General features: G+C 42.9%; 1 protein-coding gene across 5 annotated transcripts in view; it reads right to left on the reverse strand.

Moving 5' to 3' along the window:
* ptpn6 (protein tyrosine phosphatase non-receptor type 6) overlaps positions 1-21,638 on the reverse strand; it is a 31,046-nt gene that overhangs the window by 3,719 nt on the left and 5,689 nt on the right. For all 5 annotated transcript variants that reach the window (XM_045695858.2, XM_045695855.2, XM_045695854.2 and 2 more), the window contains 13 exons: positions 21,159-21,281; positions 18,987-19,181; positions 17,105-17,294; positions 15,292-15,408; positions 14,950-15,075; positions 7,002-7,098; positions 6,746-6,825; positions 6,414-6,560; positions 6,159-6,290; positions 5,517-5,671; positions 4,756-4,823; positions 4,444-4,586; positions 3,957-4,021 (listed from right to left, as the gene is read on the reverse strand). In XM_045695858.2, the coding sequence (XP_045551814.1) occupies positions 3,957-4,021; positions 4,444-4,586; positions 4,756-4,823; positions 5,517-5,671; positions 6,159-6,290; positions 6,414-6,560; positions 6,746-6,825; positions 7,002-7,098; positions 14,950-15,075; positions 15,292-15,408; positions 17,105-17,294; positions 18,987-19,181; positions 21,159-21,281 (1,638 nt within the window). The remainder of the gene's footprint in view (positions 1-3,956; positions 4,022-4,443; positions 4,587-4,755; positions 4,824-5,516; positions 5,672-6,158; positions 6,291-6,413; positions 6,561-6,745; positions 6,826-7,001; positions 7,099-14,949; positions 15,076-15,291; positions 15,409-17,104; positions 17,295-18,986; positions 19,182-21,158; positions 21,282-21,638) is intronic.

Consider the following 21,638-nt stretch of genomic DNA (forward strand, 5'->3'; position numbering starts at 1 on the left):
CACTGTGGTGTATTATACTGTACTAGACACAGGGGTTACACTGTGGTGTACTATACTGTACTAGAGACAGGGGTTACACTGTGGTGTATTATACTGTACTAGAGACAGGGGTTACACTGTGGTGTATTATACTGTACTAGAGACAGGGGTTACACTGTGGTGTATTATCCTACTAGAGACAGGGGTTACACTGTGGTGTACTATACTGTACTAGAGACAGGGGTTACACTGTGGTGTATTATACTGTACTAGAGACAGGGGTTACACTGTGGTGTACTATACTGTACTAGAGACAGGGGTTACACTGTGGTGTATTATCCTACTAGAGACAGGGGTTACACTGTGGTGTATTATCCTACTAGAGACAGGGGTTACACTGTGGTGTATTATACTGTACTAGAGACAGGGGTTACACTGTGGTGTATTATCCTACTAGAGACAGGGGTTACACTGTGGTGTACTATACTGTACTAGAGACAGGGGTTACACTGTGGTGTACTATACTGTACTAGAGACAGGGGTTACACTGTGGTGTACTATACTGTACTAGAGACAGGGGTTACACTGTGGTGTATTATACTGTACTAGAGACAGGGGTTACACTGTGGTGTATTATACTGTACTAGAGACAGGGGTTACACTGTGGTGTACTATACTGTACTAGAGACAGGTGTTACACTGTGGTGTATTATCCTACTAGAGACAGGGGTTACACTGTGGTGTATTATACTGTACTAGAGACAGGGGTTACACTGTGGTGTACTATACTGTACTAGAGACAGGGGTTACACTGTGGTGTACTATACTGTACTAGAGACAGGGGTTACACTGTGGTGTATTATACTGTACTAGAGACAGGGGTTACACTGGTGTATTATCCTACTAGAGACAGGGGTTACACTGTGGTGTACTATACTGTACTAGAGACAGGGGTTACACTGTGGTGTATTATCCTACTAGAGACAGGGGTTACACTGTGGTGTACTATACTGTACTAGAGACAGGGGTTACACTGTGGTGTACTATACTGTACTAGAGACAGGGGTTACACTGTGGTGTACTATACTGTACTAGAGACAGGGGTTACACTGTGGTGTACTATACTGTACTAGAGACAGGGGTTACACTGTGGTGTACTATACTGTACTAGAGACAGGGGTTACACTGTGGTGTATTATACTGTACTAGAGACAGGGGTTACACTGTGGTGTACTATACTGTACTAGAGACAGGGGTTACACTGTGGTGTACTATACTGTACTAGAGACAGGGGTTACACTGTGGTGTACTATACTGTACTAGAGACAGGAGTTACACTGTGGTGTATTATCCTACTAGAGACAGGGGTTACACTGTGGTGTATTATCCTACTAGAGACAGGGGTTACACTGTGGTGTATTATACTGTACTAGAGACAGGGGTTACACTGTGGTGTACTATACTGTACTAGAGACAGGGGTTACACTGTGGTGTATTATCCTACTAGAGACAGGGGTTACACTGTGGTGTATTATACTGTACTAGAGACAGGGGTTACACTGTGGTGTATTATACTGTACTAGAGACAGGGGTTACACTGTGGTGTATTATCCTACTAGAGACAGGGGTTACACTGTGGTGTACTATACTGTACTAGAGACAGGGGTTACACTGTGGTGTATTATACTGTACTAGAGACAGGGGTTACACTGTGGTGTACTATACTGTACTAGAGACAGGGGTTACACTGTGGTGTACTATACTGTACTAGAGACAGGGGTTACACTGTGGTGTACTATACTGTACTAGAGACAGGGCTTACACTGTGGTGTACTATACTGTACTAGAGACAGGGGTTACACTGTGGTGTATTATCCTACTAGAGACAGGAGTTACACTGTGGTGTACTATACTGTACTAGAGACAGGGGTTACACTGTGGTGTATTATCCTGTACTAGAGACAGGAGTTACACTGTGGTGTATTATCCTACTAGAGACAGGAGTTACACTGTGGTGTATTATCCTGTACTAGAGACAGGTGTTATACTGTGGTGTACTATACTGTACTAGAGACATGGGTTTGATTATACATGAGGTGGGTGCCTAGGGGGCTCTTTCGTTACTAGGGCCCAGAGTCTTTCCCAACCATGTCATCCAACCAGGAAGAACTCTGATCCCTATAGCCTGCTGTATAACCAGGGTGATCCCTATAGCCTGCTGTATAACCAGGGTGATCCCTATAGCCAGCTGTATAACCAGGGTGAACCGTGCTGTATAACTAGGGTGATCCCTATAGCCTGCTGTATAACCAGGGTGATCCCTATAGCCAGCTGTATAACCAGGGTGAACCGTGCTTTATAACCAGGGTGATCACTATAGCCAGCTGTTAACCAGGATAAATCGTGCTGTATAACCAGGGTGATCCCTATAGCCTGCTGTATAACCAGGGTGAACCGTGCTGTATAACCACGGTAATCCCTATAGCCAGCTGTATAACCAGGGTGAACTGTGCTGTATAACCAGGGTGATCCCTATAGCCTGCTGTATAACCAGGGTGAACCGTGCTGTATAACCACGGTAATCCCTATAGCCAGCTGTATAACCAGGGTGAACTGTGCTGTATAACCAGGGTGATCCCTATAGCCAGCTGTATAACCAGGGTGAACTGTGCTGTATAACTAGGGTGATCCATATAGCCTGCTGTATAACCAGGGTGATCCCTATAGCCTGCTGTATAACTTGGGTGATCCCTATAGCCTGCTGTATAACTAGGGTGAACCGTGCTGTATAACCAGGGTGATCCCTATAGCCAGCTGTATAACCAGGGTAAACCGTGCTGTATAACTAGGGTGATCCCTATAGCCTGCTGTATAACCAGGGTGATCCCTATAGCCAGCTGTATAACCAGGGTGAACTGTGCTGTATAACCAGGGTGATCCCTATAGCCAGCTGTATAACCAGGGTGAACTGTGCTGTATAACTAGGGTGATCCATATAGCCTGCTGTATAACCAGGGTGATCCCTATAGCCTGCTGTATAACTAGGTTGAACCGTGCTGTATAACCAGGGTGATCCCTATAGCCAGCTGTATAACCAGGGTGAACCGTGCTGTAGAACCAGGGTGTTCCTATAGCCAGCTGTATAATCAGGGTCCAAAGTGTTTCCTGGTCAAGAAGAACCCATGTCCCTACATTCTCATAGCAGTTAACACTGCTAACATTGTCTTAACTATTTTCAGGGCATCCCTGGGAATCAGAGTGTAATTTGAACCCTGACAAGAGAATGGTCTGGTTGATCGAGTGGAAGTTTACAGAGTTTGGTCAGTCCGGACATTCCAAACAGGTCAAGTGATTCCTCCTCTCCTTTGTTGTCCAGTTTAGTTTTTTCTAATTGGTCCATTCTTTCCAGAGCGAGAGAATACAGTAGGGCTACCTAGCCAAATGTATCACCTCCAAAGGTTACACAAACGTGCCCAATCAGCTAAATTGGACAACAGAAGGAAGGAGAGACATGGGGGACGACGATGATAAACAATGGTCCCATTTTCAATATGGCTTATAGAAGCTAGGCTCATTAGGAGACAGAGCTGAGAGAGAAAGTATACATCCGCTCATCTCTCTCTTCCGTCTCTCTCTACCTAACCTGTCGCTCTCTCTCTCTTCCGTGTCTCTGTCTCTCTTCCGTCTCTCTCTACCTAACCTCTCGCTCTCTCTCTTCCGTGTCTCTGTCTCTCTTCCGTCTCTCTCTACCTAACCTGTCGCTCTCTCTCTTCCGTCTCTCTCTCTCTCTCTCTCTCTCTCTCTCTCTTCCGTCTCTCTCTCTCTCTCTCTGAGTGTGTGTGTCTCTTGCTCTCTGTGTGTGTGTGTCTCTTGCTCTCTGTGTAGCCTGCGTCAGAGAACTTGTGGTTTTGAGGAGAGATGGGAATATACACGGGACTCCAATGGCATGTGCACAGAAACACACTGTACAAACTCACTTGGAGACCTTGCGGCTGGCAGGCTGGTGTTTGAACTGCAAATTTCCATACTCTGTCTCAGCTCCCTAGAAAGGGGAGAAGAGGACAGCGAGTGTTAGACATGATGGGTGGTCTAAGGTGAGTCAATGTGCAGAGTAAGTCATAGTCTTATTATGAATTTCCCAGAACATTAGCAATTTCCATTAACAATTTCAACCTCTCTCTGTCAATGTTCATATTTTACAAAGCAGTCTATGATAAGATCTCTGTCTGGAGGACAGAAGAACATGCACAACAACAGTGTAAAGTATATCTTGACACAGATCCCTCTGTCAGCTGATATCTGAGTCTCTCTCTGCTGTCTTGTTATTTCTGGAATGTTGTTTTTCAACACAGTTTGTCAATAGACATATACTGTAGCCAGTGCACTTGGGAGAGGAGAACAATATATATTTGATTCCATATTACCCATATTCCTCTCTCCCTTCTATTGCAACCTCTCCCTCACCTTGTTGTAGGTCTTGGAGGCCTCTATGTACTCAGAGACGGCCAGGTAGATGAACTTGTACTGGGCCTCAGTCTGCACCATGCCTGACCGCTGATCTCGCACCATCTGGATGCTCTTCTGGATGTCTATGTCACAGTCCAGACCTATGGATAACCAGGAAGTTAGAATCACAATCAACAACAAAAACACTGTCATTCTACAGTGATGACAGGCATTACAAGGATCATGGAACAAAAGAGGTATAATAAGATACAGTATAAAATCATGAAGATCTGAAGAAATGCGGGAACTTTGGTAATGAAAGAGACTCACCTTTAGTGTCGATGGTCTTGATGATCATGTCGATCACCACAATGGTGCCAGTTCGGCCTATTCCAGCACTACACAGAAACACAACACAAACAGAGTGGTTGTAGGGACAACTGTCAGTACAGTACAATGTGATTGGACTCAATGAAATTCACTGAAATGAATGAACTGTATTGAAACAGAATTTCTAGAGCAGTATTGATCATCTAAGTCATTCTGCGATCGGAGGTGTAAAGTGATCATGGACAAATGGAGAGGGATTTGTCATGTTGTCACACTAACAGATGTCTCAGCCAGGGGATGACCACTGTACACACACGTGACTGTGACAGTTTGGTTATATTATAAAGACCAGTGGATTGGATAAGAACTTTGTCCCTATGGATGTCTTTCACCGTAAAGAAGCAAAGGAAATAGCTTTTGTCATTAAACTGTACTGCAACAGCCTTGTGAACACTCTATACGCTATTATGCTGTACTTATGTCTGCTTACATAACAAATAGTCACGGGACCAACAACGTAGAAGAGTACAAGAACCCTCCCTATTCTTGATATCACAAGGGGAAAATTCCTATAGGATAAACTGAGTTGACTTAAAATGCTGAGTACCGCAACTAATCTTAACAACTAATCTTAATCCTGGAAAAACAACATCATCTGAAATTCTTATTATTCTGGACAATGGAGAATGGACAGAACTGACACTTATCTTCCTGAATACAGCTGGAATATACCAAGTTTAGGACTGACAGCTAGAATATACCTGCAGTGGATGATCATTGGCCCAGCGTTGGTGAACTCAGCCTGTTTTAAGTTGACCTGAGAGAGGAAGCTGAGCACCCCTCCTGGCTCCTCGGGAACTCCATGGTCGGGCCAGCTCAGGTACTGGTAGTGCCAGATAGTACGGACCGAATCCGACTGGGACAGACGAGGAGGGGAGAGGAAAGAGACAAAGAGGAGAGACATGAGTAATACTGTAAACTCAGCTAATCTGTGACTGCAGTGATGACCGAGGTAACAGTGATGACAGTGATGATAATGGTAACAGTGACGACAGAGGTAACAGTGATGACAGAGATGACAGTGATGATAACGGTAACAGTGACGACAGAGGTAACAGTGATGACAGAGATGACAGTGAAGGTAACGGTAACAGTGGTGACAGTGATGATAGCGATAACAGTGATGACAGCATTAGAGATTACAGAGGTAAACGTGTTAACAGTAATGACAATGATGGTAGTGATGACAGTGATGGCAGAGGTAACATTGATGACAGAGGTAACAGTGATGACAGAGGTAACAGTGATGACAGAGGTAACAATGATGACAGTGGTAACAATGATGACACTGGTAACAGAGGTAAGAGAGGTGATGATGAATGGAGCCAGCAGGTGGTACCTACCTGATCCAGAGGGGAGATCTCCATAACCCTAACCTTGTAGTCAGTGGCATCTCTCTCAGAGACACAAGTGACCACATACGGCCCCACCTCTTTGGAGCCCTGCATTTCTGGCCAGTATGGCACACATTTATTCTGCATAAACAAACATGGAGAAATGGTTTGAGGAAAATGAGATGGGCAGTTTATACTGTTATAATGTTAAAATCATACAATATAAAAGAAAATGCTTTCAAATTCTCAGTAAAAGTTACTAACCCGTCCCTTCTCGACCTCCCTGGTTGTCATGACGATGACCCTTGTCTTCTCTTGCCACACCATCTGCCAGAAATCGTTGACAGTTGTTGCAAGGCAGCCCTGACAGGCGATGTACACCTTCTGGTCACCGGACTCCTGCAGCTTATTCTACAAAGAGACGGAGAAAGTTAGTAAAATATGTCAAATATTGTCTACATGGAGACAAAGCCCTTTGCAATTATAGTCTTTGATCATATTAATAAAAACATGTTCATGTTTAGACTTGTTATGGATTCATAACAGTGGTTTATCATTTGATGTTGAGACTACAACGTGACATAACATGTACTTACTGTCACATAGTTGGCATTGATGTAATCTGAGCCAATGATATTGGGGTCTCCAGATGACAGAATAACCCTGGTCTCATCAACTGGGAGGAGAATAGGATGAGTGTAGAGATGGAAGGATGAGTGTAGAGATGAAAGGATGAGAGAGAGAGATGAGGGGATGTATCAGACAGAGAATATAAATGGAAGAGAAAATGTAAAGAAGATGGGTAAAAGATAAGAGGCTATATCAATGCACTTTAGAAGTAGATGCTCTTACAGGGAAGTATGTTCTTATATCGGTTTTTGCTTTTGTTTTCTGGTCTCATCCCTTCTTCTCTGCTCTTCTTCACCTTTGTCTCCTGCTTTTGAAGGGCCTGAAAAGAATAAGAAAGAGAGAGGAGAGAGAGAAAGACAGTCATTGTAAGCTCAATACAATTTAAAAAACATCAAGCATTCAATTACTTAACCAACAGTATAGAGGGGCCTTTAAACGGGTCACTTCTTGAAAATAAAAATACCCTCAAACAGCCATGACATTTCTCAACCATTTTTAAGTGACACCTTTAAGCTATTCTCAATTGTTTTATTTAACCTTTATTTAACCAGGTAGGACAGTTGAGAACAAGTTCTCATTTACAACTACGACCTGGCCAAGATAAAGCAAAGTAGTGCGACAAAAAAACAACACAGAGTTACAGATAGGATAAACAAAAGGACAGTCAATCACTCAATAGAAAAGTCTATATACAGTGTGTGCAAATGGAGTAAGGAGGTAAGGCAATAAATAGGCCATAGTGGTGAAGTAATTACAATTAACAAATTAACACTGAAGTGATAGATGTGCAGATGATGATGTGCAAGTAGAAATACTGGTGTGCAAAAGAGCAAAAAAGTAAATAAAAACAATCTGGGGATGAGGTAGGTAGTTGGGTGGGCTATTTACAGATGGGCTATGTACAGCTGCAGCGATCGGTAAGCTGCTCAGATAGCTGATGCTTAAAGTTAGTGAGGGAGATATGTCTCCAACTTCAGCGATTTTTGCAATTCGTTCCAGCCATTGGCAGCAGAGAACTGGAAGGAAAGGCGGCCAAAGTGAGTGTTGGCTTTGGGGATGACCAGTGAGATATACCTGCTGGAGCGCGTGCTACGGGTGGGTGTTGTTATGGTGACCAGTGAGCTGAGATAAGGCGGGGCTTTACCTAGCAAAGACTTTAGATGACCTGGAGCCAGTGGGTCTGGCGACGAATATGTAGCGAGGGCCAGCAGACGAGAGCATACAGGTCGCAGTGGTGGGTGGTATATGGGGCTTTGGTGACAAAATGGATGGCACTTTGATAGACTGCATCCAGTTTGCTGAGTAGAGTGTTGGAGGCTATTTTGTAGATGACATCGCCGAAGTCGAGGATCGGTAGGATAGTCAGTTTTACGAGGGTATGTTTGGCAGCATGAGTGAAGGAGGCTTTGTTGCGAAATAGGAGGCCGATTCTAGATTTAATTTTGGATTAGAGATGCTTAATATGAGTCTGGAAGGAGAGTTTACAGTCTAGCCAGACATCTAGGTATTTGTAGTTGTCCACATATTCTAAGTCAGAACAGTCCAGAGTAGTGATGCTGGTCGGGCGGGTGGGTGCAAGCAGTGATCGGTTGAAGAGCATGCATTTAGTTTTACTTGCATTTAAGAGCAGTTGGAGGCCACGGAAGGAGTGTTGTATGGCATTGAAGCTCGTTTGGAGGTTTGTTAACACAGTGTCCAAAGAAGGGCCAGATGTATACAGAATGGTGTTGTCTGCGTAGAGGTGGATCAAGGAATCACCCGCAGCAAGAGCGACATCATTGATATATACAGAGAAAAGAGTCGGCCCGAGAATTGAACCCTGTGGTACCCCAATAGAGACTGCCAGAGGTCCGGACTACAGGCCCTCCGATTTGACACACTAAACTCTATCTGAGAAGTAGTTGGTGAACCAGGCGAGGCAGTCATTTGAGAAACCAAGGCTGTTGAGTCTGCCGATAAGAATACGGTGATTGACAGAGTCGAAAGCCTTGGCCAGGTCGATGAAGACGGCTGCACAGTATTGTCTTTTATCGATGGCGGTTAAGATATCATTTAGGACCTTGAGCGTGGCTGAGGTGCACCCGTGACCAGCTCTGAAACCAGATTGCACAGCGGAGAAGGTACGGTGGGATTCCAAATGGTCAGTGATCTGTTTTTTAACTTGGCTTTCGAAGACTTTTGAAAGGCAGGGCAGGATGGGTATAGGTCTGTAACAGTTTGGGTCTAGAGTGTCTCCCCCTTTGAAGAAGGGGATGACAGCGGCAGCTTTCCAGTTTTTAGGAATCTCGGACGAGTCTCTAATGCGGCTGAAATAATTACATATAGGTATTTTTATTTAAAAAATAGTTCACCTTTATTTAACCAGGTAGGCCAGTTGAGAACAAGTTCTCATTTACAACTGCGACCTGGCCAAGATAAAGCAAAACAGTGCGACAAAAACAACAACACAGAGTTACACATAAACAAATGTACAGTCAATAACACAAAAGAAAAATAGAAAAGTCTATGTACAGTGTGTGCAAATGTAGAAGAGTAGGGAGGTAGGCAATAAATAGGCCATAGAGGCGAAAATAATTACAATTTAGCATTAATACTGGAGTGATAGATGTGCAGATGATGATGTGCAAGTTGAGATTCTGGGGTGCAAAAGAGCAAGAGGATAAACAACAATATGGGGATGAGATAGTTGGGTGTGCTATTTACAGATTGGCTGTGTACAGGTACAGTGATCGGTAAGCTGCTCTGACAGCTGATGCTTAAAGTTAGAGAGGGAGATATAAGACTCCAGCTTCAGAGATTTTTGCAATTCGTTACAGTCATTGGCATCAGAGAACTGGAAGGAAAGGCAGCGAAAGGAAGAGTATGTGGGGACAAGGCTATACAGTTTAGTTGATAAGCCCTATCTTGATTTGGGTGACTTCAGTTGTTTTTACCTTGAGCCATTTCAGGTCATCAAAGTGAGAGTGATGACCACAGGATGGGAGTTTGAGAGCAATCCGTGATCCTGACTACAGGATGGGAGTTTGAGAGTAATCCTGACTACATGATGGGAGCTTGGGTGTGATCCTGACTACATGGTGGGAGCTTGGGTGTGATCCTGACTACATGATGGGAGCTTGGGTGTGATCCTGACTACATGATGGGAGCTTGGGTGTGATCCTGACTACATGATGGGAGCTTGGGTGTGATCCTGACTACATGATGGGAGCTTGGGTGTGATCCTGACTACATGATGGGAGCTTGGGTGTGATCCTGACTACATGATGGGAGCTTGGGTGTGATCCTGACTACATGATGGGAGCTTGGGTGTGATCCTGACTACATGATGGGAGCTTGGGTGTGATCCTGACTGCAGGATAGGAGCTTGGGTGTGATCCTGACTACATGATGGGAGCTTGGGTGTGATCCTGACTACATGATGGGAGCTTGGGTGTGATCCTGATTACATGATGGGAGCTTGGGTGTGATCCTGACTACATGATGGGAGCTTGGGTGTGATCCTGACTACATGGTGGGAGCTTGGGTGTGATCCTGACTACATGATGGGAGCTTGGGTGTTATCCTGACTACATGATGGGAGCTTGGGTGTGATCCTGACTACATGATGGGAGCTTGGGTGTGATCCTGACTACATGATGGGAGCTTGGGTGTGATCCTGACTACATGATGGGAGCTTGGGTGTGATCCTGACTACATGATGGGAGCTTGGGTGTGATCCTGACTGCAGGATAGGAGCTTGGGTGTGATCCTGGCTACATGATGGGAGCTTGGGTGTGATCCTGACTACATGATGGGAGCTTGGGTGTGATCCTGACTACATGATGGGAGCTTGGGTGTGATCCTGACTACATGGTGGGAGCTTGGGTGTGATCCTGACTACATGATGGGAGCTTGGGTGTGATCCTGACTACATGATGGGAGCTTGGGTGTGATCCTGACTACATGATGGGAGCTTGGGTGTGATCCTGACTGCATGATGGGAGCTTGGGTGTGATCTTGAGTACATGATGGGAGCTTGGGTGTGATCCTGACTGCAGGATAGGAGCTTGAAGTAATCCTGACTATCTGATTATGAGGTCTAATTCTTGATGCCCTAGGGAGAACTACTATACCAAGAGGTACTAGTACCAAGAAATCTTGATTTTCTTAGCCAGAAATGATACTTTTTGGTTAACGTTGGAGAGAGCTTTTAAGTTTATACCCTCACCAGATAGGTGACTATCTAACTCACATCCAAGTTAGCCCACAGTATCTTTGACGGTAACCACTGTATCTATAGTAGGGTTGAATGGCTGGAACCCGTATACCGAGATTTACAGTGATTTACTGCCCAAAACCACTCCCTTTTCCCGGGATAAATACGGTACATTCGGAAAGTATTCAGACCCCTTGACTTTTTCCACATTTGTTATGTTACAGCCTGATTCTGAAATTGATTAAATAAAGAAAAAATACTCATCAATCTACACACAATACCCCATAAAGACAAAGCGAAAACAGTTTTTTTGAAATTTTAGTAAATTTATTACAAATAATAAACAGAAATACCGTATTTACATATGTATTCAGACCCTTTGCTATGAGACTTGAAAATTGAGCTCAGGTGCATCCTGTTTCCAATGATCATTCTTGAGATGTTTCAACAACTTGATTGGATTCCAAATGCGGTAAATTCAATTAATTGGACATGATTTGGAAAGGCACACACCTTTCCAAATCATGGTCAATCTCTGATAAGGTCTCACAGTTGACAGTGCATGTCAGAGCAAAAACCAAGCCATGAGGTCGAAGGAATTGTCCATAGAGCTCCGAGACAGGATTTGTGTCGAGGCACAGATCAGGGGAAGGGTACCAAAACATTTCTGCAGCATTGAACGTCCCCAAGAACACAGTGACCTCCATCATTCTTAAATAGAAGAAGTTTGAATCACCAAGATTCTTCCTAGAACTGGCCGCCCGGCAAAACTGAGCAATCGGGGGTGAAGGGCCTTGGCCAGGGAGGTGACCAAGAACCCGATGGTCACTCTGACAGAGGTCCAGAGTTCCTCTGTGGAGATGGGAGAACCTTCCAGAAGGACAACCATCTCTGCAGCACTCCTCCAATCAGGTCATCATGGTAGAGTGGCCAGACGGAAGCCACTCCTCAGTAAAAGGCAAATGATAGCCCACTTGGAGTTTGCCAAAAGGCACCTAAAGACTCTCAGACCATGAGAAACAAGATTTTCTGGTCTGATGAAACCAGGATTGAACTACAGGCCTGAATGCCAAGCATCACGTCTGGAGGAAACCTGGCACCATCCCTACGGTGAAGCATGGTGGTGGCAGCATCATGCTGTGGGATTGTTTTTCAGCGGCAGGGACTGGGAGATTAGTCAGGCTTGAGGGAAAAATCAATGGAGCAAAGTAGAGAAATTCTTGATGAAAACCTGCTCCAGAGTACTCAGGACCTCAGACTGGGGTGAAGGTTCACCTTCCAACAGCACAATGACCCTAAGCACACAGCCAAGACAATGCAGGAGTGGCTTCAGGTCAATCTCTGAATGGCCTTGAGTGGCCCAGCCAGAGCCCGGACTTGAACCCAATCGAACATCTCTAGTGAGACGTGAAAATAGCTGTGCAGGGGCGCTCCCCATCCAACCTGACAGAGCTTGAGAGGATCTGCAGAGAAGAATAGGAGAAACTCCCCAAATACAGGTGTGCCAAGCTTGTAGCTTCATACAAGAAGACTCAAGGCTGTAATCGCTGCCAAAGGTACTTCAACAAAGTACTAAGTAAAGGGTCTGAATACTTATGTAAATGTGATACGTTTTTTTTTTTTTTTATACATTTTCACAAAAAAAGTTATTTACTATGTCATTATGGGGTATTGTGTGTTCAACCTGTGTGTACAACCTGTATTGCCTTATAACCTGTACTGATCCCTGACCCCTGGTGGAAGCTGCTGCTAGTGCTAATCCAGTCTCCTGGTTATGAGGGGAGTTTCAGTGAGGTTCCTAATCAGCATCATCAGCCCCTCTCATCCTGCCTTTTAGCCTGTGTCAGCTCAGGTGAACTCTAATTGGTCTGAAGGATTGGTGTTACACATACATCCAGTGTTTACTATTTCACTGGGCTAGAACAAAAGCCTGCATGTGTACTCCAGGACCAGAGTAACCTAACCCCTGGCCTAACCACACAGTCTTGAGGGAAGGGATTGACTGTAAAAATCCCAAACATAGATTCACTCAACCCAGCTGTGACAACTGAAAATCTCTTCAGGAATACCTTCAGGAGAATGAGTTAATGTTTAAAGACATGCAAATCCCCGTTCCCAGTATTTGTGGAATACTGACATACTGTATTACTATGAATACATTAATGAATGCTCTATAAATATGGCATGTTTATTATGTGATCATGGATGTGTTATGTATGCTTTATGAACATACATATAATGTACATTCGTTACCCATATTTTTTTTTACCATTTGAAAAGTCATTTTTAACGTACTGTTAAAGCAGTTTGGAATTAGTTTTAGACAATTTCTAATCTCTCGTGGCCAGACTATTTAGCATCTAACGCAATTGTGCAAGGTTTTAGTTGTGGGTTTCTGAGATTAGACAATTGAGACAGAGGCCTCAAATAGCAGTACCACATACTACCACATGGTGGTAGTAAAAATGTGGTCTATGGTTCTTGCAGTTTATTTCCTATGGCTGTAGTAGTGAGACCTTTAACCATTTGATTATAGTTTTTCCTTGCAACACTCTCACTTTGACTTGTCTAACGGAACATGTTTCACCATGTTGCACAAGAGCAAAGGCACATTACATACACAGCTTATATGACCAACTAAAGCATCAAACACAGACACAGTTTCATGCTGATTTTGTCCATCCACACCAGACGAGATCAGAGGACGCAGGTTGAAATATCAAAACGAACTCTAAACCAACTATATTCATTTGGGGACAGGTCGAAAAGCATTAAACATTCAAGCCAATTTAGCTAGCTAGCTTGCTGTTGCTGGCTAATTTGTCCTGGGATATAAACATTCAATTGTTATTTTACCTGAAATGCACAAGGTCCTCTACTCCGACAATTAATCCACAGATAAAAGGGTACCCCGAGTTAGTTTAAAAGTAATCTCTCCTCCTTCAGGATTCTTCTTTGGACTTTATATGGCGGGTGCTAACCAACTTTGAGGTACATTACCACTACCAACAGGACTGGAGTGTGGACCTCAGTTAATCTTTCAATCACCTACATGGGTATATGCTCCTGAAAACCAATGAGGAGATGGGAGAGATTGGATTTGCAGTTCGTCAAGCTTCACAAATATAGCCAAGTTCTATTTTAGCGTCTGGCTACGCAGACGCACGTGGACACGAGCAAGCAGTTTCGATGCAATGATTAAATAACACGTATGTGTACATTTATTTTGCAATGCTGGTGTGGTCAGCATGTAAGAAATTAGGCCTCAGAAAACCTACAGTAGAGTAAAGCATCCTGGTCTCATAGACTAGACATAACATAGTAAATGTAAATCCGAGACAATCAAATTAGTATATGTTACGTTTGGTAACATAAGATAGATGGTTACTTAAGGCAAAACAAAAGTGGGGTGGTTGTTCGGGGTGGATGTGTGGTTGTATAACACGAACATTTAGCAACCCAAGGCTGCTAGTTTGAATCTCATCACGGACAACTTTAGCATTTTAGCTACTTTTCAAATACTTACTACTTTTTAGCTACTTTGCAACTACTTAGCATGTTAGCTAACCCTTCCCCTAACCTTAACCCTTTAACCTAACTCCTAAACTTAACCCTAAACTTAACCCTAACCCCTAGCCTAGCTAAAATTAGCCAGGTGGTTAACGTTAGCCACCTTGCTAGAATTCATAACATATCATACTTTTTTTAAATTTGTAACATGTAGTACGTTTTGCAAATTTGTAACATATAATAAGAATTGTAATTCATAACATATCATATAAAATGAGTGATGGTCATAAACAAATTAATACATACAATAAGAAACTAAACATATCATACTAAATGGAGTGTCTCGAATTAACATACATAATAATATGAAATGTTCTGAGACCAGGTTGAGTAAAGAGAAGAAGAGGTTAAGAAGGGTTGTTCAAAACATCACATTTCCTTCCATCAAAAACTTAATCGACTTACATCAAACTCCTCCCAGAATCCTGCTTTGCTCTTCTTGTCTCCCTCGTTCTCTCTCTCGGCCGTCTGGTCCAGCAGCCTCACTCTGCTGTCAATGTCTGCTGCATTCACTCTGGTGGAGAAGTAGGGCTGAAGGAGAGAAGGATGGAGTGGACAGGAAAGAGAAGGAGAGGAGAATAAGTCAAGATTTGTTCGGATATAGCTCTAACTTGTCATTCAGGTGATCTTTAACCCATTATAAAATACAGTATCTCCGACCTGTGTAAGGTTGTAACTTGACTGCAACACTCACGGTGACTCTGTGACCTGTATGGCGTTACAACTGTAAGTCCTGTAAGTCTTTACCTGTTTGAGGTGCACCCAGGTTCCAGACATCTCCTCAATGCCTTTGCGTTTGTAGTGCTCCATCAGGTCAGCCAGGGTGTCAAACATCTCTGTGCCTCCCACCGTGTACCGGTCATTCTATTTATATAAATATATGACGACATGAGTCCCATTATGCCTGGCGAAAACCAAACACTGCATTCTACAGTAAGAACCTTATACCAACGGTCAAGCATGGTGGTGGTAGTGTGATGGTTTGGGGGTGCTTTGCTGCCTCGGGACCTGGACGACTTGCCTTAGTAGAAGGAACCATGAATTCTGCTCTGTATCAGAGAATTCTACTGGAGAATGTCAGGCCATCTGTCTGTGAGTTGAAGCGCAGTTGGGTCATGCAGCAAGACAATGATCGAATACAAACAATCAAGTCATGAAAATAACAAAAAAGCAACAAATTTGAAGTTTTGGAATGGCCTAGTCAAAGTCCAGACCAAATCTCAATTTGGATGTTCTGGCAGGACTTGAAACGAGCAGTTCATCCTTGAAAACCCACAAATGTTGCTGAGTTAAAGTAGTTCTGCATGCAAGAGTGGGCCAAAATTCCTCCACAGCGATGTGAGAGACTGATCAACAACTACAGGTAGCATTTGGTTGCTGTCATTGCAGCTAAAGGTGGCACAACCAGTTATTGAGTGTAAGGGTGTTGCATAACTATGTCAATTAAATAAATAAAATAAGCATCAATTTGTTTTCTAATTTGTAGACTCAGGTTTCCTTAATCTAATATTAGGTCTTGGTTGAAGATCTGATAGCATTCAATATCAAAAATATGTAAAAATAGAGAAAATCAGAAAGGGGGAGAGAGAGGTGAACATATCTGCCCATTTGTGACAAAGTATGCAATTTTCAGGGACCACTTTTGGCTCGTGGCCGCTACTTTAAGAACCACTGGTTCAAAAGTAAACAAAAGTACCAGAAAACATCTTTAATGTACTTCCTGTTAGCTATTAAGAAATGCACCTGATGCTTGCTCCTGGTAGGGCCTGTGCCAAGACTCAATGACCTCTGTGATAATCTTCTGACACTGAATTCTTCAGACTCCAGCCCTACAATGCCTCTCATTCAAATCTGCATCATGTCTGCAATGAGATGAACCACAGCTAAAAATAACCTAACCATGATGGTGCTGCTGATAATGTTGAGTCTACGAAAAGGCTTGGGGATGAATGCAGTTAGTTACAGTCTAGCTCTGCACTCGGAAATAACTATGCTATTTTTATTTCTAGTGGTAGTTACTGTACACACATGAATATAAAGTATTTCATTGTGAACACCAATTCTCATGTATTTTATTGGAATCGTATACGCATTTTCACACATCACCTAAGGGTCCAAATAAATACATAACTAAATAATTAAAACATAACCGCTTGGCAAACTTTTGTAACCAGGATGTGGTCAGTGATATCTATCAAACTCAAACCTCCATGTTCATATTGACTGGGCTTTGCATAACTGTTTGTGTGCTGGCAGTAGTGCTGGTGTGTTTGATGTTTGTCAGGTTTTCTCCTAGATGTTGGAAGCAGGAAGGTCATTCGTTGCATAAGAATGAACATTTTGGGGAAACTGAAAATTGGTCTGGTTTCATAACAAGATGTACTCAGATATGGGAAAAACTATAGCAAAGATTGCAATGTGAATTGCAATAGTGAATGTGAGTGAATGTGTGAATGTGAGTTAGAGAGAGAAGAACATACAAACACTCTCACATGCTCGCACACACTCATGCACGCACACACACACACGCACACACACACACACACACATACACACACACCTGGCACATGATCTTGATGTGTGAGACCCTCCTCCCTCCGCTGGATGCCTTGCTCTTCTCCTCAGTCAGGACAGACAGAACAAAGTCTCCAGGTTTGGACAGAGACTCCCGCACCAGGAAGGTGCCCGGCTCGTCCCGTTCCCATAGCAACTTCTCTGCGTTGGGGCCTGACAAGTGTCCGTGATACCACCTGTATGGTGTATGACAGAAAAGGGGTCAATGAAGCTCTAATGGAAACATCACTATGCCCTACACCAGGGCTGGCCAACCCTCCTCCTGGGGAGCTGCTGTGTGTACAGGCTTTTGCTCCAGCCCTGCTCTAACACATCTGATTCAGCTAATCATGGTTGTAATAAGCAGCTCATAAAGCAGAAGCCAGTGTGTTAGAACAGGGCTGTCTAGTACTATACTGTAAAAGTACGGTTTGCAGCTTGTTCAGTGCTACCGAACAGACAGCGAAAGTGAGTGTAAATGTAATGTACTGTAACTGTGTTGCGAGAGAATGGAAAGAAGACTTGGTAGAGGACTTTAATAAACGTTTGAGGACATTTTGGTAACTAATGTTTATTTACGGCCTGTACAGATGCACTTTATATGGGTTTATGCAAGGTATTTCTGTCCTGCGAGTATAGTGTATGTGAGTGTGTGTTTGTGTGCATGCGTCTGTGTCTGGGAGAGTTTACACTCGTTAGTATGGGGATCGTCTCTGAGTGCTGCCTGCTGTTTAAATTTAGGCGCAGTTCTCGATTTCTTCATCTGAACTTCCTGCTTTGCGGTCGGAAAATTCTGATGACAAGATTTCGTGGCTCAAGACAGCATGATATTTATAGCCTGAGCCCCACCCGAACTACCCCCCTCTCTTCTTCCTCACCCCATATCACCAACCCCGCCGCTTCCTCACCCCATATCACCCCCCCGTAGTCCCCCCAAATATTTGGCCCCATATTCCTAGCACGCAATGACTACATCAAGCGTGTGACTCTACTAACTTATTGGATGCATTTTCAGTTTGTTTTGGTTGTGTTTCAGATTATTTTGTGCCCAATGAAAATGAATGGTAAATAATGTATGTTTCTAAATACTTCTTAATTAATTTGGATGCTACCATGATTACGGATAATCATGAATGGATTGCGAATAATGATGAGTGAGACCGTTACAGAGGCATAAACATCATAGCATGACACCTCTGCATTAAAGTTAGACTATAAAGCATACCATCACAGCAGTACTTGTGATATGGGTATCGAGAAAGAGATCAGAAAGACTGAAATAGAGCAAGAGTGAGATGGAGGTTAGGGGAGAGGAAGGTATTGAGGGTCTGGTCACTGTTTTCAAATGTGTCAAAACCTAAAGTTTCCAACCGCAGCAAGAAAGGGAAGTAAAACTGACTGAGAGAGAGAGAGAAAATAGAGCGGGGAAAGGAGGGACAGTGAGGGTAGAACATGAGGGATTTACACACTCACATACACACGCACACACACACATGCACGTACACATGCACGCACGCACGCATGCACACACGCCTCAAAGTAAAGGCCCTAGAATTACCTTTCCTTCTGAAAGATTTATGATCCTCAACATAAAGCGTTTAGATTAAGAAAGTATTCATTACAAAATGCTGGATGTCTCAGGATTTATGATCCTCAACATAAAGCGTTTAGATTAAGAAAGTATTAATTACAAAATGGCTGGATGTCTCAGGAGCATTTTATATGATCTGCTTCAGTTTGATAAACATGCAACGAAATTCAGCAGAACAGTGAAAGCAGAGTTAAGGGTTAGAGATTTGAGGCAAGTGTACATGGACTTGACTGACTGACTCGGGTGGAATTAAGGGTTAGGGGTAAAGGATAAAGGTTAAAGGTTAGAGTGCACTGACCTCTCGGTGGTGGGGTCAGAGCAGTTGAAGGGGTATTTGAGCTCGATGATGGTGCCGTCTTTGTCCTGCAGGATCCCGTTCTCTGCAGTGTAGTACTCCACCAGCTCGGACAGCGTGGCAAACTTCTCCCCTCCATACAGGTCATAGAAGTCCCCTGTGTTTTGGATACGGATGTGGGTCACCAGCTCACCCACCCTGGGGTCAAAGATCAGGGGAGAGGGGACATTCATGGGCCAGTTAGTGATAGTAGACAATTCCACCTTATCTAGTTTTAAGTTAAAAAAAATGTTTTTAAAGTAGCGAAAGAGAGATGCAGTGTATCTGTACCTGACAGACGGCAAGAAAAGGAGAGAGGAAAGGACGAGTGAGGAGAGATGATATACTATAGATCAAATCAAATGTTATTGGTCACATACACATATTTAGCAGATGTTATTGCAGGTGTAGTGAAATGCTGTAGGTTAACATACAGTGCCTTCAGAAAGTATTCACACCCCTTTACTTTTCCCACATTTTGCTGTTAGATCCTGAAATTCAAATTGATAAAATGTAGATTTTGTTGGTCACTGGAATACACACAATACTCCATAATGTCAAAGTGGAATTATGTTTTTCAAATGTTTGACAAATTAATTACAAATAAATAGCTGAAATGTCTTGAGTCAATAAGTATTCAACCCCATTGTTATAGCAAGCCTTAATAAGTTCAGGAGTAAAATGTGCTTACTAATTCACATAATAAGTTGCATGGACTCAATAATAGTGTTTAACATGATTTTTGAATGACTACCTCATCTCTGTACCCCAAACATACAATAATCTGTAAGGTCCCTCAGTCGAGCAGTGAATTTCAAACACAGATTCAACCACAAAGACCAGGGAGGTTTTTCAATGGCTCACAAAGAAGGGCACGTATTGGTAGATGGGTAAAATAAAAAAGCAGACATTGAATATCCCTTTGAGCATGATGCTATTAATTACACTTTGGACGGTGTATCAATACACCCAGTTACTACAAAGATACATGTGTCCTTCCTAACTCAATTGCCAGAGAGGAAGGAAACCACTTAGGGATTTCACCATGAGGCCAATGGTGACTTTAAAACAGTTATAGAGTTTAATGGGTGTGATAGGAGAAAACGGAGGATGGATCAACAACATTGTAGTTACTCCACAATACTAAACTAATTGACAGAGTGAAAAGAAGGAAGCCTGTACAGAAAAAAAATATTTGCAACAAGGCACTAAATAAAGTAATACTGCAAAAAATGTGGCTAAGCAATTCATGCTTTGTGCTGAAAATGTAGTGTTATGTTTGGGGCAAATCCAATGCAACACATTACTGAGTACCACTCTCCATATTTTCAAGCATAGTGGGGGCTGCATCATGTTATAGGTATGCTTGTAATCGTTAAGGACTGGGGAGTTTTTCAGGATAAAAAAGAAACGGAATGGAGCTAAGCACAGGCAAAATCCTAGAGGAATGCCTGGTTCAGTCTGCTTTCTACCAGACACTGGGAGATTAATTCAGCTTTCAAAAACCTAAAATACATGACCAAATCTACACTAAAGTTGCTTACCAAAAAGACAATGAATGTTCCTGAGTGGCCTAGTTACAGTTTTGACTTAAATCTGCTTGATAATCTTTGGCAAGACCTAAAAATGATTGTCTAGCAATGATCAACAACCAATATGAGTTTGAAGAAGCTTTAAGAATTTTGCACAAAAATGTTGCACAATCCAGGTGTGGAAAGCTCTTAGAGACTTACCCAGAAAGACTCACAGCTGTAATTATGAATTTGACTCAGGGGGTTGAATACTTATCTAATCAAGATACAGTATATTAGTGTTTTACTTTTCATATTTTTACAAATTTTTACAAAAATGTTCTTCCACTTTGATATTCCAGATTATTTTGTGTAGATCGTTGACAAAGAATTACAATTAAATACATTTTAATCCCACTTTGTAACACAACAAAATGTGGAAAAAGTCAAGGGATTTGAATACTTTCCGAAGGCACTGTAGGTTGAGCGAAGGAGAGAAGGAGAGACAAAGAAGGAGAGAAAGAGATGGAGGATGTCCTAGCTGATGGAGAGAGAGAGAGAGGTAGAGGATATCCTTGCTGTCAGAGAAAGAGAAGACAAAGAAAGAGATGGAGTGTATTCCTACCTGACAGAGAGAGAGAAGTCTCCCTGGTTCTTCCTGCTGGGTCGGGCCAGGAAGCTGCCATGGATGCCCCGGCTCTTCAAAACAGACTCAGCATCCAAGCCAGAGATATCCCTGTGGAACCACCTGGATACACAGAGAGAAACACATTACACACATATACATACAGTATATACAAACCACACACACACACAGACCAGGCCACGCACATAAGCACATGCACATGGTGATCATCTGGCCCTGCCGCACCTGTCCACATCATCTCTTTGATACTCAGTTTCTTCCCTCGTGGGAAATTATATGAGATGTGGTAATAAAGATGAGTTAAATCACAATATGTCTGTAAATCCCATTTCAAAACCCTGCATTCCATTATCAGCTCATAGATTAACACCGTACTAGGTAGAAGGTAGACAGTAGTCTACACAGCATTATTGCAACCTTTTTTAAGTATACAAGTATACAATATTGCTTTCAAGGCAA

This window comes from Salmo salar, chromosome 02 (assembly GCF_965601325.2).
Source record: "Salmo salar chromosome 02, fSalSal1, whole genome shotgun sequence".
In the NCBI taxonomy this organism is placed as follows: domain Eukaryota; kingdom Metazoa; phylum Chordata; class Actinopteri; order Salmoniformes; family Salmonidae; genus Salmo; species Salmo salar.